Source organism: Choloepus didactylus, chromosome 13 (genome assembly GCF_015220235.1).
Source record: "Choloepus didactylus isolate mChoDid1 chromosome 13, mChoDid1.pri, whole genome shotgun sequence".
NCBI lineage: Eukaryota > Metazoa > Chordata > Mammalia > Pilosa > Megalonychidae > Choloepus > Choloepus didactylus.
In genome coordinates, this window is record NC_051319.1 from 64692188 (window position 1) to 64718089 (window position 25902).

At 35.7% G+C, this 25902-nt stretch overlaps 1 protein-coding gene across 8 annotated transcripts in view; it reads right to left on the reverse strand.

Annotated features, from left to right (window-relative positions):
• CEP120 (centrosomal protein 120) overlaps positions 1-25902 on the reverse strand; it is a 120369-nt gene that overhangs the window by 48181 nt on the left and 46286 nt on the right. For all 8 annotated transcript variants that reach the window (XM_037801086.1, XM_037801083.1, XM_037801081.1 and 5 more), the window contains 5 exons: positions 22138-22287; positions 21173-21355; positions 18886-18982; positions 18640-18792; positions 17258-17347 (listed from right to left, as the gene is read on the reverse strand). In XM_037801086.1, the coding sequence (XP_037657014.1) occupies positions 17258-17347; positions 18640-18792; positions 18886-18982; positions 21173-21355; positions 22138-22287 (673 nt within the window). The remainder of the gene's footprint in view (positions 1-17257; positions 17348-18639; positions 18793-18885; positions 18983-21172; positions 21356-22137; positions 22288-25902) is intronic.

Here is a 25902-nt window from a genome sequence, read left to right on the forward strand (position 1 = left end):
AGACACATACTAATCAGACTGTCAGTGCCAAAGAGAACAAGTGTTCTGAATGCGGCAAGAGATATGTGAGTCACCACATACAAGAGAAGCCAAATAAGACCAAGTCCTGATTTCTCATCAGAAACCATGGAGATGAGAAGACAGTAGTACAATGTACTTAAGATACTGAAAGAGAAAAATTACCAGCCAAGAATCCTCTATCCAGCAAAGCTGTCCTTCAGAAATGAGGGAGAGTTTAAAATATTAACAGATCAACAGAAGCTGAAAGAATTTGTTAACAAGAGAACTACCCTACAGGACCTCTGCAGGCTGAAAACAAAAGAGCAGAGACAGAGGCTTGGAGGGCAGTACAGAACTGAAGATTATCAGTATGGGTAACTAAAAGGATAAAAAGAAAAAAATAGACATGATAAATAAAAGCCAAAGGATAAAATGGTTGAATTAAGTACTGCCTTTACAATAATAACATTGACTGTTAATGGTTAAACTCCTTAATCAAAAGACACAGATTGGCAGAATGGATAAAAAGATATGATCCATCTACATGCTGTTTACAAGAGATTCATTTTAGACCCCAAAGTACAAATAGGTTGAAAGTGAAAGGATGGAAAAAGATATTCCATGCAAGACAGTAACCAAAAAAGCTGGGGTAGCTATACTAATATCAAACAAAATAGACTTTAAATGCAAACATATTATAAGACAAAAATGTATATTAATAAAAGGGGCAAGTCACAAAAAAGAAATAACAATCATAATTTCTATGCACCTAAGCAAGGTATCCCAAAGTAAATGAGGCAAACGCTGGCAAAACTGCAGGGAGTAACAGACATCTATACAATAATGGTGGGAGATTTCAACACACCACTCTCTCCAATAGACAGAACATCTAAATAGAGGATAATTAAGGAAACAGAGAACCTAAATTATATGATAAATGAACTAGACTTAACAGATATACATAAAACACTGCACTGCAAAACAGTAGGATATACATTCTTCTTAAGTGCTCATGGAACATTCTCCAGGACAGATCACATGCTGGGGCACAAAACAGGTCTTAATAAATTTAGAAAGACTGAAGTTATACAAAGCACTTTCTATGACCATAATGGAATCAAACTGGAAATAAATAACAGCCCCTATACTGGAAAATCCACAAATATATGGAGGATAAACAACATGCTCTTATAATCAGTGGGTCAAAGAAGTTGCAAGAGGAATCAGTAAATACCTTAAGACAAATGAAAACGAGAATACAACGTATCAAAACTTATGGGATGCAGTAAAGGCAGTGCTGAGAGGGAAATCTGTAGCCCGAAATACCTGCATTAAAAAGGAAGAAAGAGCTAAAATCAAAGACCTAACTGAACACTTGGAGAAACTAGAGAAAGAACAGCAAACTAATCCCAAAGCAAGCAGAAGGAAATAAATAACAAATATTAGAACAGAAACAAATGAAATGGAGAACAAAAGAACCATAGAGAGAATCAATAGAATCAAAAGTTGGTTCTTTGAGAGAATAAATAAAATTGACAAACCCTAGATAGAATGACAAAGACAAAAAGAGAGAAGATGCAAATAAATAATATTGGAAAAGAGAAGGGGGTTATTACCACGGACCCCAAAGAAAAAAAAGATCATAAGAGTAAACAAATGAGACAACTTAGATGAAATGGACAATTTCCTAGAAACCCACAAACAACCTACGTTGACTTGAGAAAAAAAATAGAAAACCTTAACAAACCAATCACAAGTAAAGAGATTGAATTAGTAATCAAAATCTTCCCAAGAAAGATGGCTTCACAGGTGAATCTTACCAATCATTCCAAGAAGAATTAATACCAATCCAGCTCAAACTCTTCCAAAAAAATTGAAGAGAACACACCTAACTCACTCTTTGAAGCCAGCATCATCCTAATGACAAAGGCTGATAAAAATACTATAAGAAAAGTACAGACCAATCTCTCTAATGAATACAGATGCAAAAATGCTCAAAAAAATACTTGCAAACCAAATCCAAAAGCACATTAAAACTTTTCAAAAGTTAAGAATCGAAGGAAACTTCCTAAACACGATAAAGGGCATATATGAAAAACTCACATCTAGGAGCTAAGATGGTGGCATAGAGAGGAGTGGAAGACTGGTAGCCCCCCCGGAACAATTCATAAATAACCAAAAAACTAGTAAATAACCTGGAATAACTGCGGGGAGACAAACGTGACTGTCCACTCATCATCCACCAACCTGAATTGGGAGGAATGCCCAAGATCACAGCAATAAAATCTGTAAGTACAACTGCTGACCCATGCAAAGAGCCAAGAGGCGAGAGCTCCTCCCTCACGGAAGCTGCGCGGTACTGGAAAGCAGCACTCTCTCAGCCCAGCTCCAACTGGGGTTTTAATGTTAACTGCTCAATACAGACAGCGAATCCTCAACAAGCAGACAGAGGCTTTTGGTGACAACTGACCTTGGGAGAGTCAGGGGACATATCTGTCTCAGGACGGGGAGCCCAGAGGTTCGGGTGCTATCTCTGGCTGATGGGTGAACCTGGGAGCTTTTCTGTCCCTTTCTCTCTCTGTGGAGAAAACCTCAGCCGTTTTCAGCCTGCAGCACTTTGCAGTAAAGACAGCCTCAGCCATTTTAAAATCAAAACACTTTGATCAGCAAAGTCAGAGAAACAAAGAACTTATTGATATGCCTCTCTGGAGAGGGCAAGGCTTCCCAAGAGGAAAGGGAGGGGCCCAGCTCTACTGCCTGCCTTTCTGGAACCAGACCCCAAAGCCTGGGGGAGGAGAACCACAGGCCACACCCTCTTACACAGGTGGTGACAGGCTAACAGGTACACCTGCCGGGCAGAAAAGCACAGGAGTATCAATCCTCTAAGAAAAACCATCAGGGAAACCAGATACTGAATATTTCCTCCTTCTGTGACCTGAGCCTGTTCTCATCTGGGAAAACCTGATGGGGGTGGCCTAGGAGGTCAGATGCCTAGACAACAGAAAACTACAATCTACACTAAGAAAAACGAAGCTATGACCCAGTCAAAGGAACAAACGTATACTTCAACTGAGATACAGGAATTTAAACAACTAATGCTAAATCAATTCAAAGAGTTTAGAGAATATTTCGCAAAAGAGATAGAGGCTGTAAAGAAAACACTGGGCATACATAAGGTAGAAATCGAAAGTTCAAAAAAACAACTAGTAGAATCTATGGAAATGAAAGGCACAACACAAGAGACGAAAGACACAATGGAAACATACAACAGCAGATCTCAAGAGGCAGAAGAAAACACTCAAGAACTGGAGAACAAAACACCTAAAAGCCTACACGCAAAGGAGCAGATGGAGAAAAGAATGACAAAATATGAGCAACGTCTCCGGGAACTTAAAGATGAAACAAAGTACAAGAATGTACGTATCATTGGTATCCCAGAAGGAGAAGAGAAGGTTAAAGGGGCAGAGGCAATAATAGAGGAAATAATTAATGAAAATTTCCCATCTCTTAGGAAAGACATAAAATTACAGATCCAAGAAGCGCAGCGTACTCCAAACAGAATAGATCTGAATGGGCCTATGCCAAGACACTTAATAATCAGATTATCAAATGTCAAAGACAAAGAGAGAATCCTGAAAGCAGCAAGAGAAAAGCGATTCATCACATACAAAGGAAGCTTAATAAGACTATGCGCGGATCTCTCAGCAGAAACCATGGAGGCAAGAAGGAAGTGGTGTGATATATTTAAGACAGTGAAATAGAAAAACCGCCAACGAAGAATCCTATATCCAGCAAAGCTGTCCTTCAAATATGAGGAAGAGCTCAAAATATTTTCCGACAAACAGACAATGGGAGACTTTGTGAACAAGACACCTGCTCTACAGGAAATACTAAAGGGAGCACTACAGAGTGATAGGAGAAGACAGGAGTGCGTGGTTTGGAACACAATTTTGGGAGATGGTAGCACAGCAATGTAAGTACACTGAACAAAGATAACTATGAATATGGTTGAGAGAGGAAGGTTGGGAGCATGTGAGAAACCAGAAGAAAGGAGGAAAGACTGGGACTGTGTAACTTGGTGAAATCTAGAGTGTTCAACAATTGTGATAAAATGTACAAATATGTTCTTTTATGAGGGAGAACAAGCAAATGTCAACCTTGCAAGGTGTTAAAAATGTGGTGGCATTGGGAGAGGGATGCAAACAACGTAAACTAGAGACTAACTAACAGAATCATTGTATTATGCTTCCTTTAATGTAACAAAGGCGATATACCAAGGTAAATGCAGATAAGAGGGGGGGATAGGGGAGGTATGTTAGACACTTGACATTGGTGGTGCTGTCTGACTCTTTACTTTGATTTAAGGTTACTTTTTCTTTTGCTACTTCCTTGCTGTCATTTTTTTTCCTCTTTCTTTTGCCTCTCTACCTTCTTTGACTCTCCCTCCTGCCTTGTGGAAGAAATGTAGATGCCCTTATATAGATAGTGGTGAAGGTGTTGAACACATAAATATGTGATCATACAGAGAACCATCGATTGTTTACTTAGAATGGAATGTATGGTGTGTGAACAAACCCGTCTTAAAAAACAAAAAAAAAATTGGTTGATGACAAAACCTCAAGGGCAATATACTGAATGAAATAAGCCAGACACATAAGGACAAATATTGCAGGGTCTCACTGATAAGAACTAATTATAATATATAAACTCACAGACATGAAATATAAGGTACCAAGATACAGAACGAGGCTTAAGAATGGGGAGTGGTTGCTCAGTATGAGCAGAATGTTCAACTAGGATGAACTTAAATGTTTGGAAATGAACAGAGGTGTTGGTAGCAAGATGTGAGAATAACTTAACAGTGCCGAATGGCGCGTGAATGAGGTGGAAAGGGGAAGCTCAGAGTCATATATGTCATCAGAAGGAAAGCTGGAGGTCAAAAGATGGGAATGTATAAAACTGAATCCTATGGTGGGCAATGTCCATGATTAACGGTACAAATATTAGAAAGCTCTTCCATGAACCAGAACAAATGTATGACAATACAACTAGAAGTTAATAATAGAGGGGCATATAGGGAAGAAACATATACCTATTGCAAACTATATACTACAGTTAGTAGTATTTCAACATTCTTTCATAAACAGTAACAAATGTACTATACCAACACTACAAGTCAACAATTGAGGGGGAGTTGGTTAGGGATATGGGAGGATTTGAGTTTCCTTTCCTTTTTTTTAACATCTTTCACTTTATTTCTTGTCTGGAGTAATGAAAACATTCTAAAAATTTAACAAAAATTAAGTGCAGTGATAGATGCACAGCTGTATGAGGGTACCAGGGGCAACTGATTGTACACTTTGGATCTTTGGACAATTGTATGGTATCTGAACAATCACAATAAAAATAAAAAAAAACAAAAAAACAAAAAAACCTCACAGCTAACATTATACTCAACAGTGACAGACTGAAAACTTTCCCTCTAAGATCTGGAACAAGACAAGGAGGCCTACTGTCAGTATTGTTATTCAACATTGTGCTATAAGTTCTAGCTAGTGCAATTAGGCAAGAAAGAGAAATAAAAGGCATCCAAATCGGAAAGGAAGAAGTAAAACTTGCACTATTTGCAGATGACATGATCCTATATTTAGAAGTCCCTGCAAAAAATACAACAAAGCTACTAAATGAATTCAGCAAAGTGGCAGGATACAACATCAACATGCAAAAATCAGTAGCGATTCTACACACTAGCAATGGGCTATTCGAGAAGATAATCAATAAAAAAAATTCCATTTACAATAGCAACTAAAAGAATCAAATGTCTAGGAATAAACTTAACCAAGGATGTAAAGGACCTGTACACAGAAAACTACAAAACATTGCTAAAAGAAATCGAGGAAGACCTAAGCAAATGGAATGACGGTCCATGTTCATGGATTGTAAGGCTAAATGTCATTAAGATGTCAATTCTACCCAAGCTGATCTATAGATTCAATGCAATACCAATCAAAATTCTAACAGCCTACTTTGCAGCAATAGAAAAGCTGATTATAAAATTTATTTGGAAGGGAAGGGGCGTTGAATAGCCAAAACATCTTGAAAAAGAATAATTAAGTGAGAAGACTCACACGTCCCTGACCTTAAAGAATATTATAAAGCCATCGTGGTCAAAACAGCCTGGTACTGACATAAAGATAAACATACTGATTAAGGAATCAAATTGAGACTTCAGAAATAGAACCACAGATCTACGGTCAAATGATTTCTGACAAAGCTCCCAAGTCCACTCAATTGGGACAGAACAGTCTCTTCAATGAAAGATGCTGGGATGGATATCCATATCCAAAAGAATGGAAGAGGACTCCTATCTCATACCCTATCCAAAAATTAACTCAAAATGAATCAAAGACCTAGGTATAAAAGACAATACCATAAAATTCCTAGAAGAAAATGCAGGGAAACATCCTTAAGATCTAGTGATAGGTGGTGATTTCTTAGACCTTACAGCCAAAGCACAAGCAATACACAAATGGGACCTCCTCAAAATCAAATACTTCAGTGCCTCAAAGGATTTTGCCAAAAGGGCAAAAAGGCAACTGACTCAATGAGAGAGCATATTTGGAAACCACGTATCTGGTAAGGGTTTGATATCCATAATATATAAAGAAATCCTACAACTCAATAATAAAAGACAAACAACCCAATTAAAAAAATGGGCAAAAGATATGAATAGACATTTTCCCAAAGAAAAAACACAAATGACTAAGAAGCACATGAAAAGATGCTCATCTTCACCAGCTGTTAGGGAAATGCAATTCAAAACCATAATGAGATACCATTTCACACCTACTAGAATGGCCACTGTTAAACAAACAGGAAACTACAAGTGTTGGAGAGGATATGGAGAAACAGAAACACTTATTCACTGCTGGTGGGAATGTAAAATGGCACAGCTGCTGTAGAAGATACTTTTGTGGTTTCTCAGAAAGCTAAGTATAGAGTTGCCTTATGATCTGGCAATCTTGCTATTTGGTATATACCCAGAGGAACTGAAACCAGGAATGGGAACAGACATTTTCACACTGATGTTCATAGTGGTATTAGTCACAATTGCTAAACATGGAAATAACCCAAGTGTGCCAGTTTGAATGTATTATGTCCCCCAAAATGCCATTATCTTTCATGCAATCTTGTGTGGACAGAAGTATTAGTGTTGATTAGATTGTAATTCTTTGAGTGTTTACATTGAGATATGACCCACCCAACTGTAGGTGATAACTCTGATTGGATAATTTCCATGGAGGTGTGGCCCCACCCATTCAGCACGGGCCTTTATTAGTTTACTAAAGCACTAAATAAGGTCAGACAGAAGAAGTGAGCTTGCCACAGCCAAGAGTGACACTTTGAATGCACAGGAGCTGAGAGAGGAGCTGCAGCTTACAGAGACATCTTGGAGATGGCCTTCAAAGCAGACTTTTGCTCTGGAGAAGCTAAGAGAGGACAAATGTCACAAGAGCAACTAAGAGTGACATTTTTGAGGAGCTGCAGCTAAGAGAAGAAGATCCTGGGAGAAAGCCATTTTGAAACTGGAACTCTGGAGCAGACGCTAGCCACCTGCCTTCCCAGCTAACAGAGGTTTTCTGGACGCCATTAGCCATCCTCCAGTGAAGGTACCCCCTTACCTTAACACTTCATGGCCTTAAGACTGTAACTTTGGAACCAAATAAACCCCCTTTATAAAAGCCAATCCATTTCTGGTGTTTTGCAGAAGAGCAGCATTAGCAAACCGTAACACCAAGTGTTCATCAACCAATGAATGGATAAATAAAATGTGGTATATACATATGATGGAATATTATTTAGCAGTAAGAAGGAATGAAGCCCTGAAGGACGCGACAACATGGATGAACACTGAGGATATTATATTAAGTGAAATAAGTCAGACACGAAAGAATAAATATTGTATGATCTCAATGATAAAAATTAACTAATTATAATATGTAAATTCAGACATAAAATATAGAATGTAGGTTTCCAGGATATAGAATGAAACTAAAGAATGGAGAGTGGATATTTAATATGTGCAGAATGTTTAAGTAGGTTGAATTTAAATGTTTGGAAATGGAGAGAGGTGATGGTAGTTTGTAATTTACAGGGCTGAACTGTGTGTGAATGTGGTTGAAAGGGGAGGTTTAGAGTCATGTATATCACAATAAGGAAAGCCAGAGGTTAAAAACGACATGGTATAACACAGGGAATCATGTGGTGGACAATGTACAAATATAAAAAAATTCTTTCATGAACTAGAACAAATGTATGACACTATAAGGGGAAAAATGTACCTATTGCAAATTATGGACTATAGTTAACAATAAAATTAACTGGGAAAATTCCAAGATGGCATATTAGGAGAAACAGAACAGGATTCTCCTCCATCAAAAATACTAAATAAAGGACAGAACATGCTCCAGAACAGCAGCTCCAGGGTCCCACCACCTGAGCAAGGACTTCTATACCCATAGTGAGTGCCTACTTGGAGAAACCGAGATGCTGTGTTCAAGACAGGTGAGTGTCTGGCCCGGAATGCCACTGAGCCAGTTGACAGCAGGGAGGAAGTAGCATTCCACACAGAGGAAGTAGCATTCCAAAGTACTAGTCTCAGGGGATAACCCATCACATACCCACGGCCAAGAATGCTCATGCCAGGGACTGGTGGTTCGAGTGGGCAGACAACCACGCCACCTTCGCAGTTGCTTGGGCCTTTTGCAGCACCAGGGCTGGGATTTTGTAGTTGCCTGAGAGACAGCCTTTCATGGCCCCAGGACCGGGACTTTGTAGTTGGCAGGGAGATAACTTTTTACAGCCCAGCAGCCAGGAGTTTCCTTGAGGTAATTCTGGATTTGGAGCTCTGTAGCCCCAAAATACTCCATCTGCAGACCCAGGAAAGGCCAGAACCACTGGGTCCTGGAGCAGACTCCCTGCCAAACTGCACAGGGCATGCCCCTCACCCACAGGAATGACAGTCCCACTGCACATGGAAAATTGGCACACTGATTGGACCTCCATATGGTTTGGACTCCCACTTAGTACACAAATGAAGTTGAGGAGAACTGGCTTAAGGGTAAAAGGTGACTCAGGAGTGCCACCTTATTGTAGGTCAGGAACGTGCACTCCATCAAATTGTAGCTCTGTCAAATTAGAGATAAATATTCAAATAATCCTGCATACTCTAAAATAGCCCTATAAAGATAAGCAAATGTCAAGAGCCAAAAACAACAGAAAACTACAAAGCATATGAAGAAACTAGAAGATATGGATAATCTAATAATCCAAATGAAAAACCCAGAAGAGATGCAGAACCTGGAGCAATTAATCAAAGAAGTACTCGTAAACATTAATATTATGGGTTAGGAGATAAAGGATATGAAGAAGACCCTAGAAGAGCACAAAGAATTTTCAGGAGTAAATAAAAAAATATTGGATCTTATGGAAATAAAAGCCACTGCTGATCAAATTAAAAATATTCTTGAGACATATACACTAGATTTGAAGAGACAGAGGATCGAATTAGCAAACTCAAAGACAGGATGATGGAAAGTGAAAGCACAAAAGAACAAATGGTGAAAAAATCTGAAAAATTTGAAATGGATCTCAGGGAAATGATGGACAATATAAAGAGCACAAATATAAGGATTATCGGTGTCCCAGAAGGGGACAAGAAGGTAAAGGGCTAGGAAGAGTATTCAAAGATATTGTTGGGGAAAATTTTCCAACCCTTCTAAAAGACATCAATATGCAGATTAAAGATGCCCGATGAACTCCAAATAGAATAATCCAAATAAACCCACTCCAAGACAAATGCTGATCAGACTGTTGAATGCTGAAGGAAAAAGTTCTGAAAGCAGCAAGAGAGAAGCAACTCACCACATACAAGGGAAACAATATAAGATTGAGGACTAACTATTCAGTGGGCACCATGGGGGTGAGAAGGCGGTGGTATGATATATTTAAAATTCTGAAAGAGAAAAACTGCCAGCCAAGAATTCTCTACCCAGCAAAGTTCTCCTTCAAAACTGAAGGAGACCTCAAAATTTTCACAGACAGACAAATGCTGAAAGGATTTGTTAACAAGAGACCTGTCCTACAAGAGCGACTAAGGGGAGCTCTACCAGCTGAGAAAAAAGGAAAGAGAGAGAATTCTGGAGAGGGCACAGAAGTGAACAGTCTTCATAAGAGTACCTTGAAGGAAACAGAGAGTAAAAATAGATCTGACAAATAAAAACCAATGCATAAGATGGCTGATTCAAGAACAGCCTTCACAGTAATAACATTGAATGTGAATGGATTAAAGTCCCCAATTAAAAGATACAGATTGGTAGAATGGATTAAAAAATATGAACCATCAATATGCTGTTTACAAGAGACTCATCTTAGACACAGGGACACAAAGAAATTGAAAGTAAAGGATGGAAAAAAATATTCCATGCAAGCTACAGTTAAAAGAAACCAGGGGTAGTAATACTAATTTCTGACAACATTGACTTTAAATCCAAGGATGTTATAAGAGACAAAGAGGACACTATAAACTAATAAAAGGAACAATTTACCAAGAAGAAATAACAATCATAAATGTTTATGCCCCCAATCAAGGTGCTCCAAAGTATACGTGATAAATACTGGCAAAACTGAAGGAAGCAATACATGTTTCCACAGTAATTGTGGGAGACTTCAATACGACACTCACTCCTACAGGAAGATCATCTAAACAGAAGACCAATAAGGAAATTGAGAATTTAAACAATGTGATAAACGAATTCGATTTAACGGATATATATAGAACATTACATCCCAAATTAGCAGGATATACAATCTTCTCTAGTGCCCATGGAACTTTCTCTAGGAAAAATCATATGCTGGGTATAAAACAAGCTTCAATAAATATAAAAAGATAAAATTATTCAAAACATATTCTCTGACCATAACTAGCAGTTAATAAACTATCAAAGAATCAGAACACTCACAAGTATCTGGAGGTTAAACAGCACACTGCTAAACAATCAGTGGATCAAAGAAGAAATTGCAAGAGGAATTGCTAAATTTCTAGGGACAAATGAAAATGAGAACACAGCATATCAAAATTCATGGGATGCAGCAAAAGTGGTATTGAGAGGGAAATTCATAGCTCTAAATGTACATTAAAAAGGAAGAAAGAGCTAAAATCAAAGAACTAATGGAACTGAAGAAGCCAGAAAATGATCAGCAAACTAATCCAAAAGCAAGTAAAAGAAAAGAAATAACAAGGATTAAGGCAGAAATACATGATATGGAAAACAAAAAAACAATGGAGAGAATAAATAAAGCCAAAAGTTGGTTCTTGGAAAAGATCAACAAGATTGTCAAACCTTAAGCTAGACTGACAAAGTAAAAAAGAGAAAAGACCTAAATAAACAATATAATAAACGAGAGGGGTGAAATTACTACGGATCCTGAAGAAATCAAAAATATCATAAGAAGATACTATGAACAACTCTTTGCCAATAAACTAGATAATTTTGAGGAAATAAATAATTTCCTGGAAATACACAAACAACCTAGAATGAATAAAGAAGAAATAGAAGAACTCAACAAACCAATTATAAATAAAGAGATCCAATCAGTTATCAAAAAGCTTCCAACATGTGACAGTGTGATTGTGAAAACCTTGTGAATCACAATCCCTTTATTCAGTGTATGGATGGATGAGTAGAAAAATGGGGACAAAAACCAAATGAAAAACAGGGTGGGATGGAGGGGGTGGTTTGGGTGTTCTTTTTTACTTTTATTTTTTACTCTTGTTTTTATTCTTTCTGGTGTAAGGAAAATGTTTAAAAATAGATTGAGGTGATGAATGCACAACTAACTATATGATGGTGCTGTGAATAGTTGACTGTACACCATGGATGACTGTATGGTATGTGAATATATCTCAATAAAACTGAATTTAAAAAAATAGCTTCCTACAAATAAAATCCCAGGGCCAGATGGCTTCACAGGGGAACTCTACCAAACTTCCAAAAATAACTGAAACCATTCCAACTCAAACTCTTTCAAAAAAATGAAGAAAAAGGAACACTACGTAACTCATTTTATGAAGCCAACATCACACTGATACCAAAAACAGATAAAGATGCTACAAGAAAGGAAAACTACAGGCCATTTTCCCTAATGAATATAGATGCAAAAATTTTAAACAAAATACTTACAAACCGAATTCAAAGACATATTAAAACAATTATACACCATGACCAAGTGGGGTTCATCCCAGGCATGCAAGAGTGGTTCAACATAAGGAAATCAATCAATGTAACACAACATATTAACAAATCCAAAGGGAAAAAATCAAATGATCATCTCAATAAATGCTGAAAAAGCATTCAAAAACTCTAGCATCCTTTTATGATAAAAACACTTCAAAAGTTAGGAATTGAAGGAAACTTCATCAATATGATAAAGGGCATATGTGCCAGTTCGTATATACTATGTCCACCAGAAAAAGCCATATTCTTTAATGCATTCTTGTGGGGGCAGATGTATTAGGGTGGATTGGGTTGGAACCTATTGGTTCAGTGTCCATGGAGATGTGACCCACCCAACTGTAGGTAATAACTCTGATGGGAAAACTTCCATAGAGGAGTGGCTCCACCCATTCAGCGTGGGCCTTGTTTAGTTTACTGGAGCACTATATATGCTCAGACAGAAGGAACTCATAGTGAGTTGGAGCTGAGACAGACATTTTGAGGACGGCCGCTGGGAGGTGATGCAGACATTTTGGAGAATGCCATTTTGAAACGCCACCTAAGGGCAAGCAGACACCAGCCATGTGCCTTCCCAGCTAACAGAAGTTTTCCGGATGCCAATGGCCTATCTCCAGTGAAGGTACCCTTTGTTGATGGACACTTTATGGCCTTAAGACTGTAACTGTATAACCAAATAAACCCCCTTTTATAAAAGCCAATCCATTTCTGGTGTTTTGCATTCTGGCAGCATTAGCAAACTAGAACAGCATATATGAAAAACCTAGAGCCAGCATAGTATTCAATGGCAAGAGACTGAAAGCCTTCCCTCTAAGAGCAGGGACGAGACACATTATTCACATTACTCAACATTATGCTAGAAGTTCTAACCAGAGCAATTTGGCAAGAAAAAGAAATAAATGGCATCCAAATTGGAAAGGAAGAAGCAAAACTCTCTTTATTTGCAGATGATATGATCTTATACTTGGAAAACCTGAAAAATTGATGACACACCTACTTGGGCTAATAAACAAATTCAGCAAAGTGGCAGGATATAAGATTAATGCACATAAGTCAGTAATGTTTCTATAGAGGAGAAATGACATAACTGAAGAGACACTCAAGAAAGATTCCATTCTCAGTAGCAACCAAAAAAATTAAATACCTAGGTATAAACTTAACTATGGATGTAAAAGACCTCTATACAGAAAATTATATAACTCTACTAAAAGAAACAGAAGGCGACCTAAAGAGATGGAGAGATATTCCATGTTCATGAATAGGAAGTTTAAATGTAGTTAAGATGTCAATTCTACCCAAATGGATCTATAAATTTAATGCAATTCCCATCAAAATTCCAACAATCTACTTTGCAGACCTGGAAAAGCTAGTCATCAAATTTATTTGGAAGGGAAAGATGCCTCGAATTGCTAAAAAATTTTCTAAAAAAGAAAAATGAAGTAGGAGGACTTATGTGCCTGACTTTGAAGACTAGTATAAAGCTACAGTAGTCAAAATAGCATGGTATTGGCACTAAGACAGACATATCAATCAATGGAATCATATTGAGAATTTGGAAATAGACCCTCAGATCTGTGGTTGAATGATTTTTGAGAAGGCCCCAAAATCTACTGAATTGGGACATAACAGCCTCTTCAATAAATGGGGCTGGGAGAATTGGATATCTATATGTAAAAGAATGAAAGAGGATCCCTACTTCACACCCTGTACAAAAATTAATACAGGATGGATGAAAGATCTCAACATAAGGGACTCCACCATAAAATTTGTAGAAGATAATGTAGGGAAACAACTTCAAGATCTCACTTCTTAGACCTTACACCTAAAGCACAAGCAACAAAAGCAAAAAATAGATAAATGGGGACTCCTCAGAATTAAAAGCTTCTGTACCCCAAAGGAATTTGTCAAAAAGGTAAAGAGACAGCCAACTCAATGGTAGAAAACATTTGGAAACTATCTATCTGATAAGAGACTGATGATACCTTGTATATATAAAGCAATCTTACAAGTCAATGACGTTAGTACCAATAGCCTAATTATAAAATGGGCAAAAGATATGAAAAGACTTTTCTCTGAAGAGGAAATACAAATGGCTAAAAAACACGTGAAAAAATGTTCATCTTCACTAATTATCATGGAGATGCAAATCAAGACCTCAATGAGGTATCATCTCACACCAATTAGAATGGCTGCCATTAAGCAAACATGAAATTACAAATGCTGGAGAGGATGTGGAGAAATTGGAATTCTTATTCATTGCTGATGGGACTTTATAATGGTTCAGCCACTCTGGAAGACACTTTGGCAGTTCATCAGAAAACTAGGTATTGAGATACCCCACGATTCAGCAATTTCACTTCTCGGTATTTACCTTAGAGGACCTGAAAGGAGTGACACTAGCAGATATTTACACAGTGATGTTCATAGCAGCATTGTTCACAATTGCTAAGAGATGGGAGCAACCCAAACATCCTACATCAGATGAGTGGATAAATAAACTGTGATACATACATACGATGGAATACTATGCAGCAGTGAGAAAGAATGAGGTTGTGAAGCATATGACAACATGGATGAACCTTGAGGAGATAATGTTGAGTGAAATAAGTCAGATACAAAAGGAGAGATATTTTATGATACCACTAATGTGAACTCCGTAAAAAACATAAACCAAGTGTCTAACGTTATAGAATATAGGGGACCTAGAGATAGACAGCAAGTAGTAAAAGTAGATGATAATCTAATAAGAACAGATAAGAAAGAGAGTAATCTTAATGATACGGGAATACTCAGGAATGACTACGGTTCGTTAATTTTCTTGGGGCATTGTAGGAGCATATTGGAATCAATGTAGTTATTTTAGGATATTTGTTTTCCTTATTCCTTTGTTTTGTTTGAAATTTCTGATGAAGTTTTAAAAAAACAGTAATATGTTCATATTCTCTCACCAACAGTAATATAATACCACATCCATACTGTGGGTCAATAATAGTGGGGCTAAGGGGTATGAGATTCTTTGGGTTTCATTTATTTATTTATTTATTTTTTGAGTAATGAAAATGTTCTAAAATCGATTGTGGTGATGAATACACAACTATATGATTATATTTGTGACTCACTGTATACTTCGGTTGGATTGTATGGTGTGTAAATATATCTCAATAAAATTACATTAAAACAAAAGATAACACCATTTAAAGCAAAAATTATTTAGTGTAGTGTTTATTACATAATAGAAGTAAATGACAATAAAAACACAAAGGATAGAAGTGGAGAAATAGAAGTATATTGTTATGATTCTTACACTATATGTGAAGTAGTAAAATATTATTTGCAGATAGACTGTGATAAGTTAAATATGTATATTGTAAACCCTACAGCGACCAGTAAAAAATATAGAGATATAGCTAATAAGAGTAGAAATAAAATAGAATCATAAAAATACTCAATCCAAAAGAAAGCAGAAACTAGAAAAAAAGGAACTAAGAATCGACATGACAAATGGAAAATACAAGACAGTAGATTTAAACCTAACCATAATCAATAATTAAATTAAATGTAAATGGTCTAAAGTCAAAGGCCTGAAAATAACTTTAAAGTATTACCTAGTCCACAATGCTGCTCTTCTTAGTCCAGTGTAGCAAACCATGTTGCCATTGTTTATCTTCCCCCATTTATAGACACTTCATTAAACACTAACATGACAGTATTTCTCAAGTCCTAAATTTGAATATTTCAAAACAAGTCTAATTGTCAGGGTTACTTTATTCAGTAATTTTAGTATAAATAGAAAATACTGACTTTCTGCTTTCTGGAATAAGATCAGATAGTCTCATTTTATTATTTTTAAAGATGTGATTTATTTTGTGATTTAATTCTCAAAAACAGCTCAACAGTTTTTGAGGCTTTTTATTACCTTACAGCTTTTGCTGATTTGGAGCTGTTATGGACCGCAGAAAGCCGGGTCCTTTTATTTCAATCTTGTGGGTGAGACTTTTGATTAAATTCTTTGCATGGAGGTGTTAGCCTGCCCATTCAGGGAAGGTCTTGATTAGTTCACTGGAGTTCTTTAAGAGAGCTCACAGAGAGAAGGAGCTCAGAGAAGCTGAGAAAGACATTTTGGAGAGATGTTAAAATATGTAATCAAGAATTCACCCCCCGGGAGAAGCGAAGAGCAAATAGATCCAGACACTTGGAGATGCTGGGAGATACAGAGAGAAAGATATTTGGAGATGCTAAGTTAAGGGATGAAGCCCAGAGTTTGCCCCGGAGAAGCTAATAGAGGACCCCTAGATGCTTAGAGAAAAACACCCTGGGAGAATAAGCAAGGATTCATAGGGGCTGAGAGAGAGAAGCTGAGAGAGAAGCCCAGAGACATTTTGGAGAAAGCCATTTTGAAACACAACCCGGGAGCAAAGGACCAGCAGATGCCAGCCACGTGCCTTCCCAGCTGGCAGAAGTGTTCCAGACACCACTGTCCTTTCTTCAGTGAAGATATCCTTTTATTGATGCATTAGTTTGGACACTTTTATGACTGCAGAACTGTAAATTTGTAACTTAGTAAGTCTCCTTTATAAAAGCCAATCCATTTCTTGTATTTTGCATTCCAGCAGTGTTAGCAATTGGAATGCAGCTTATAGTGTAATTTTTATACATATTTAATTGTGATATTTCCTGCTTCAGGTGGAGGCAGAATTTTTCTCAAATATTCTTTTTTATATTTATACTTTTTTTTTTGAATAGGTAATATATTTGCATGGTTCAAAGTCCAAAAGGCACAACAGTTTACAATGAAAAGGCTCCCTCCACCCCGACCTAGCCATTCATTTCATCCATACAAACATATTACCACTATGTTTAGACTTTTTTAGTTTTCTTTCCAGAAATTTTCTTTAATGAATATACAAATTACTATCATTTAATATTCCACACACACTCCCCTCAATTTCTACACAAGCTATTACCTTTTTCTTTACTAGTGATTCTCTCTCTCGGTCCCTTTTCTTCCATTCCTCTGCAAGAGCCTGCATATGAGCCAGTTCTTTCTGCTTTAGCTACAAAATGAAGAAATAAAGTCATGAAAGAAAACCCCACATATTCCAAATAAACTGATCAGCTGTTTTCAGTTAAGTAACTCATACTGATTACTGGTACGCTTCTGCAGGGATTCCTTATTTCTTTTTTTTCAGAGATTAATTGAACAGCTTTATTGGAAAAGAAAATATGATTTATGAAAAAAAAATATGTTTATGTTGTATTTGAGTCAAATATCGTGAAGTCCAGGCATTTCACTCCGGCTCTAGATTTCTGCAGGGTCTACACTGAGAGGTTAACATTCAACCATCTTTACTTCTAGTACATTGTAATGAAAGCTATCATCTGTTCAATCACATCTTTCTCGCTTGAACTTTCACTTCTGCCCTGTCTTCCAGAACTATACTGACCACTTCTTGCACTACGCTTACTCTTTTCAAGCCATGGGGACACTAAGAGAGCCATTTACAATGGCTTCACCACTTCTGCCACCCTGATAATCCTCTGATCTACTTTTGTTGTATCTAAAAACCTTGACAAAGGGAAATCCCTGAACAGCATTCTGACTTCTTAGGGTGGGATGTTTATCTGCTGCACTTTTGCAATGTTTTTTAATGCAGTTGTTGCTTAACCAATCTTGGTGTTAAACTGGCAGTGGATATGCCATGGTGCATAGATTTCTTTTTTTATTTTTTTTAATTCAATTTTATTGAGATATATTCACATACCATACATACCATGCAGTCATACAAAGCATACAATCAGTTGTTCACAGTACCATTATATAGCTGTGTGTTCATCACCTAAATTAATTTTTGAACATTTTCACTACCACACACACAAAAGTAATAAGAATAAAAATTAAAGTGAAAAAGAAAAACAAATGGAGTTTACCTAAAGCAGGTAATATCCATATAAGTATTATTCAGGAGAGCACTATAAAGCAAACCATGAGCTCTATTTTCTAACTCTCTCTGAAGACCAATGATGCCAAATTCCAAGAGGGTTCTCTGAATGAAGACTTGAGATTAAAACATATTTTCAAGTCAAATTCCAAATTCTAAACTTCATTCCTAACTCTGCCCAAGAATCCTGGACAAAGTTTAGAGGAATCATTCTGAATGCCTTTTGCCCTATTGTCACACGTGAAGTATTTTTTTTTAATCATAATTTTTTCGTTAAGTGTTAGGATACTTGACATTCAGAAGAACTATACAGGGTACCCATTAAACACAGAAAAGCCTGTTATAGAGAAGGAAAAATATACTAAATAACCAAATATAGATTTTTAAAGTAATATTTAAAAAGCAACCTGATTTTCAAAAATGTCTTCTTGCATTTCTTTCCACATTTCTAGCTCAAGAGCTGCTTTGTATTCTAAGGTTTCACGAGGCTCTGTCTGGATTTCTGAAGTACAGAGTGCTGGAGGAAGAGAAGATGGCTTCTGTTGTCCTGCAGGTAAACCCTAAGATATAAATTTAAAAGTATATTAAGACAAATATACATACATATGCACATTAGATCCCGTTTAAAGAAAAATTTATAACATTATATATACCTGAGATGAATCAGAGACAAAAATCTCACGCATTTTTACTAGTCCATAATCTTCTAGAGTCACTGTGTAAGAAAGATCTACTATCCTATTATTCGACCTATAAATGAAATTTTAAAAAAAATCTTAAAATTCATGGAAACATTCTGACATTACTTTTTTTCTTAAAATCAGTTTTACTGAGATATAGTAATCATCCACAGGGTACAATAAATTGTTCACAGTACCATCATATAGTTATGCATTCATCACAATTTTTGAACATTTTCATTACTCCAAAACATAAAAAGAATAAAACAAGTAAAAAAGAACACTCAAAACATCCCATCCCCCCATCTTCCCATTCTTCATTTAATTTTTGTTCCCACTTTTCTACTCATCTGTCCATATACTGGATAAAGGGAGTGTGAGCCACAAGGTTTTCACAATCACATACCTGTCATTACTTTTGTTTTTATTTTCTCAGTGCTATAACATTGGGGAGTAGGTAACATTTATTGCACCTGGCATTCTTATTGCTGAAACTGTACTAGCTTCTATGGGTTTCAAGAACTTCTTGTCACAAACACTCTATATTTACTACAAAATGACCTATTACAACTGTAGATTATTTGGAAAAACTGAAAAGTATAAAGAATAAATTTTAAATTTCACTGACCACAGGCAATCACTGATAATATTTGGTTATTTGGTTTATTTCCTTCTTCTGTTTTATGTAAATTTAAATACACATGCATACCCACACTCTACAATCATATAATTTTGGCTTTTGATCCCAGTTATATCAGAAACACTTTATGTCATAAATATTAATCCAAAAATGTGATTATTTTAAATGCCTATAAGCTAATAAATATATGCAGTAAAATGTATTTAACATTTGCCCTACTCTTGATCATGTACACTATTTTGAATTATTTTTCTACTTTTGCTTGGATAAACATATGCATACATAAACCTTTTACTAGATATGAGCATTGCCTGATGGTAATTCTTAAAACTAGTTAACTATACATTATTTTTATCACAGTGAGTACTCATTTTATTAAAAACTGCATAGAGCATTCATCATTAAATGATGATCTGGGTAAAATAAAATCTTGGCAACAGAAAAAAATGGTTTCATCTAAATTAAATATACTCCATATATCCTCAAACAAAACTTTAATGAATGGATCCCACACAATTACAACTCTTAATTGCTGAGTTTTCTCCTGCTAATTTCACAAATTTTAGAAGAAATGAATAAAGTAAAATGAAGCACTACCACTTTTGAGAGAAATTTCTGGATATATCTGAAGTTCTTACTAAGGTAAATATCGTAAAATTATCAGTCTACAATTCTAGGGCAATAAAAGTTAATATTCAGAACAGAGAGCATTAAAGGAGCCTAAATTATAAATGATTTTATTACTTTCATTATATTGCATCTATAAAGACAGAAAAGAATACTGATTTTTAAAGATTTTCAATAATAGGAGTTGAAATAAAAAAGAACTTCAGTTAACCAGAATATGATTCTCTAAAACACCCAATCCCAGATCTCCCAAGTAAACAGAAATGTTACTAAATTCTTCAGTTTCTAGAAGTAACCGTGGATGAGGAAGAGTAAGGGAAGAAATTTCAGCAATAATTAACTTTTAGATCTCATATTTTTACAGAAGCCTTATTTTCTTCAACATTATGCTTTTTAAAAATAAAGGCACCCTATATACAATGTTAAACTGAATTTAAATTTTTAGTGTTAATTTTTAAAAGATAATTCAGCAAATATCTATCTAAAGTATGTGAAAACCTGAAGTTTTTCTCTCTGGCTATGAATTTTGGGGCAAAAAAAACCCCAGTGATTTTAAAAACTGCCCATACATCTAAACATTTGTAATATTCTCAAACTTTAGAGTTGAAGCAGAAGTTTAAATATTTTCCAAGTGGAAAAAAATGTCACAGCCATTTCCAATGCAAAATAAAACAGCATACATTATAAATTTAATCTTCAATTACTAAATGAAAACACAGATCTTGAATTTAAAACTATCAGGTTACAAACGAGGAAGGGAAAAAGAAAAAGTCAACAGTCATATTTAAGTACTAGAGTATTAGAGTAGCATAGACTCTAGTTTTTGAGGGTAAAATGGATATTGAAGTTAAAGAGCACTCTGAATTAAAATACAGCTCCCACAGGTCACAGAAGAAAGAAAGATGACATGAAAAGATAAGTATATGGGTAGCTAATCCAAATCGTTAGATTAATAAAAAGCATAGCAAAGACCAGTTTTGTGGAATGTATTACCCCTGTGCTGCTGTAACAGGCACACTTTCACTGTAAGTTTGACGCCAACACTGTTCACCATTAGCACCTAAAAAGCAGGTTTTTTCTGCAGACAAGATGTTAGAAAGCTGGATTCTTGCGACTCCCAGAAGTAAATCTTTACTCATTTTATCCTTGTGCCATAATTCAACCAGCAAAGGAATCCTAAAGAACAGAAAAACGTGTTCAGATCTATCAACTCATACTTATCAATTCTAAATTAAATTCTTTCCTGAACTAAAAACTTTGAATTTCCTTAATGTAGTCAAAGATATTTGTTACCTAAAATGTCATAAAACACAATTGTTAAAGGCTCAATTTCACAAGTAACAAATATGAAATACTATTTTCATGCAATAAAGAAAACCCTTCAAATACTATTATTCCCACAAATGGTTAATTTTGTTACTCTTCATCTTTCCTTTTAAAATAATATACAAATTTGAACGGTGATACTCTCAGAAAGTAAAGAGACATTTCATAGATCTCTTTTTCCTTCACAAATCCACTGCAGGTAACTGAATTAACACCTCCAGCTTAGAGATGAGAAGATAGAAAAAGCAGGTAATACATTATGGTCATTCAGGGGCTCAACAATAAAAATGGAATACTTAGTTCCGATTTATATTCATATATAATATTAGGAAAAGGCAAGAATACTTTCAAAGCTCCCTCATTACTCATAGATTCTTTTTGTTTGTTTACAAAGTTCATACATCCAAAATCAGGCAAGTAAGATATGAAAATCTGAAAAAAGTCTTCATATCCACATAAAACTATGTAGTGGAAGCACAAATGTCACAGACTTTATTAGTAAATTTGTTTCTTGATTCTCAAATGCATAAGCTGCTTTGGATTTAAACCTTATAGGAACTCCTCTTTTCAATACATACAAATTTTTAAGAGGCGTTACTTAAGAAACCAGTATCATACACACAGTATATTACCTTAAGAAGGTATCATGCAGCTGATGAGGCATAGTTGCAAAATCAAATGCACAGTAAGATTGGGGAAGAAAAACTTCCATGTTTTTCCGAACTTCTACAGGAGGATTAGTCATAATAGGAGCTGCACTTCCAAAGAATGGATATGAGTATCTAGAATGTATAAATAATAAAGAATTACAATATCATTTACAGATGAGATTTACAGCCTGATAAACAAAACTATAATTTGAGCATTAAGTGCAAATAGAAATTTTTTAAAAGGTAAATGGTAGACTACATTATGTTTTCACTGTTATCACCAACTTTCAAATTATACAAGTGTTGATATAAAAACTTTTGTGACTGTCTTAAATTCCTTATACTAAGCATTATACTCAACACTAATGGTATTAAACAAGAAACACAGATTTGCTTTAATCCTTATGATGGTTTGAAGCCTTATAGACCCCAGAAGATCATGTTCTTAAAGCTAAAACCATTCCTGTGGGGATAGACCTATTGTGGGTGGGACTTTTGTTTAGGTTATTTCAGTTGAGCCATCTCCAGATGGGTCTTAATCCTCTTACTGGAGTCCTTCATAAGAGGATGAAATTCAAATAGAAAGACACAAAAACTCAAAAAGCCACAGAAACCTGATGCTGAAAGCAATGAAGACCGGAAGAGAAGGGAGAGACCAGCAGAAGCCACCATGTGCCTTGCCAAATGACTGAGGACTCCAAGATCACTGGTAGCTGGTCTTCAGGGAGAAAGCATTGCCCAGTGGTGTCCTGATCTGGACATTTTCATGGCCTCAGAACTGGAAGCTTGTAAGTTAATAAATCCCCACTTTGTAAAAGTCACCCCCCCAGTTCTGGTATGTTACATTTCGGCAGCTTTAGAAAATTAAAACAATCCTGTAAAAAAGTTAAAGAAATTATAAAGAAAATGCCTGATTTACATAGCACTAGTTCCCAAAGTTGTTTTACAGATAATCTTTCAGTATCCCTCTGGGGAAGAAGGATAATTCTGGTATTTTGAAGGCAGTGACACCAAATCTGAATGAGATAGTCATGTTGATATAGTCAAAATAAGATAAAGATTTATGAGTAAAACTGACACCACTAATCAAAAATGAAGCTGCCATTTGTTTAAGAGTTCCTTGAGGTCACCAGTCCTAACTTTTTCATCTCTGTACTCCCAGGAACAAGGAGTTTCTGACATACAGTAAACGGACAAGAAGTACTTGAAACACCAGAAAAGAGCAGGGGCAGCTATACTAAAATCAGATAAATTACACTTTAAATGTAAAGCTGTTATAAAAGACAAAGAAGGACACTATGTATTAATAAAAGGGACAGTTCATCAAGAAGAAATAACAATCATATTTATGCACCTAGCCAGAGTGCCAAAAATACATGAGGCAAACATTGGCAACACTGAAGGAAGAAACAGACACCTCAGCAATAATAACTGGAGACTTCAAAACACCACTCTCATCAATAGATAGAACATCAAGACAGAGGTGCAATAAGGAAACAGAGATCTTTACTAACATGATAAATGAACTAGTCTTAACAGACACTTACAGAACACTGCACCCAACAATAGCAGGATATACATTCTTCTCAGGTGCGCATGGATCATTCTCCAGAATAGACCACATGTTGGGTTAAAAGCAGGTCTCAGTACATTTTAAAAAACTGAAATTATACAAACACTTTCTCAGGTCATAATGGAATAAAGTTGGAAATATATAACAATCAAAAAACTGGAAAATTCACAATATATGTAGGCTAAACAACACACTCTTTAAAAACCAGTGGGTCAAAGAAGAAATTACAAGGGAAATCAGTAAATATCTCAAGGCAAATGGAAATGAGAACACAACATATCACAACTTACAGGATACAGTGAAGGCAGGGCTGAGAGGGAAATTCACTGCCCTAAAAGCCTATATTAAAAAAGAAGAAAGAGCAAAAATCGAGGACTTAACTGCATACCTGGAAGACTAGAAAAACAAATAAACAGCAAACTAACCACAAAGCAAATGTAAGGAAAGAAATAAAGATTAGAGCAGAAATAAATGAAACTGAGAACACAAAAACAATAGAGAGAATCAAAAAAAACCAGACGTTGATTCTTTAAAAAAATCAATAAAATTGACAGATCTTTAGCTAGACTGACAAAGAAAAAAAGACAGAGGGTGTAAATAAATAAAATCAGAAATGGGAGGGGAGACAGCACTATTGACCATGCAGAAGTAAAAGAGATAATGAGAAGATACCATGAACAACTCTATGGCAACAAACCAGACAACTTAGATGAAATGGACAACTTCCTAGAAACATTAAGAACAATCTACACTGACTCGAGAAGAAATAAAAGATCTCAACCAACTAATCACAACAAGATTAAATCAGTCATCAAAAACCTCCCCAGAAAGAAAAGTCCAGGACTAGATGGCTTCACATGTAAATTCTACCAAATACTCCAGGAAGAGTTAGTACCAATCCTGTTCAAACTCTTCAAAAAAATTGAAGAGAAGGGAAAGCTTCCTAATTCATTCTACAAAGCCAACATCACCCTAACACCAAAGCCAAACATAGACACTATAGGAAGACAATTACAAACCAATCTCTCTAATGAATATGGATACAAAAAATCCTCAACAAAATATTTGCAAATTGAATCCAGAATCACATTAAAAGAAATTATACATCATGACCAAGTGGGTTTTATTCCAGGTATGCAAAAGTGGTTCAACACAAGAAAATCAAATGATGTAATGCACTACATAAACAAATCAAAGGGGAAAACCCACATGATAATCTTGATTGATACAGAAAAGGCATTTGACAAAATTTAGCAATCTTTCTTAACGAAAACACACCTAAGGATAGGAACTGAAAGAAATTTCCTTAACATGATAAAGGAAATATACGAAAAGCCCACAGCTAACATCGTACTCAATGGAGAAAGACTGAAAATTTTCCAAGATCTAGAACAAGACAAGAATGTCCACTGTCACCACTGTTATTCAACATTGTGCTAGAAGTTCTAGCTAGAGCAATTAGGCAAGACAAAGAAATAAAGGGCATCCAAATTGGAAAGGAAGAAGTAAAACTTTCCATTGTTTGAAGATGACATGATCCTATATGTAGAAAGTCCCAAAAAATCTACAACAAAACTACTAGAAGTAATAAACAAGTTCAGCAAAGTGGCAGGATACAAGAACAACACGCAAAAATCAGTAGTATCTCTATACCCTACTAATCAGCAATCTGAGGAGGAAATAAAGAAAAAAAAATTCCATTTACAATAGCCACCAAAAGAATCAAATATCTAAATAAATTTAACCAAGGACTAAAGGACCTACATAAAGAAAACTAAAAAGCACTGCTAAGAAAAATCAAGGAAGACCTAAATAAATGGAAGGACATACCACATTCATGGATTGGAAGACTAAATATAGTTAATGATTTATTGATTCAACGCAATAACAATCAAAATCCCAACAAATTACTTTGCAGAAATAGGAAAAAAAGAAGAACAAAAAAACCAATAATCTAATTTATTTAGAAGGGTAGGATGCTCCAAATAGCTAAAAACATCTTAAAAAAGAAAAATGAAGTTGGAGGTCTCACTCTACCTGACTTTAAAGCATATTACAAAGCAACAACGGTCAAAATAGCACAGTACTCACATAAAGATAGATATACCGACCAATGGAGTTTAGAAACAGACCCTCTCAGCTATGGACAATTTATTTTTGACAAGGTGGCCAAG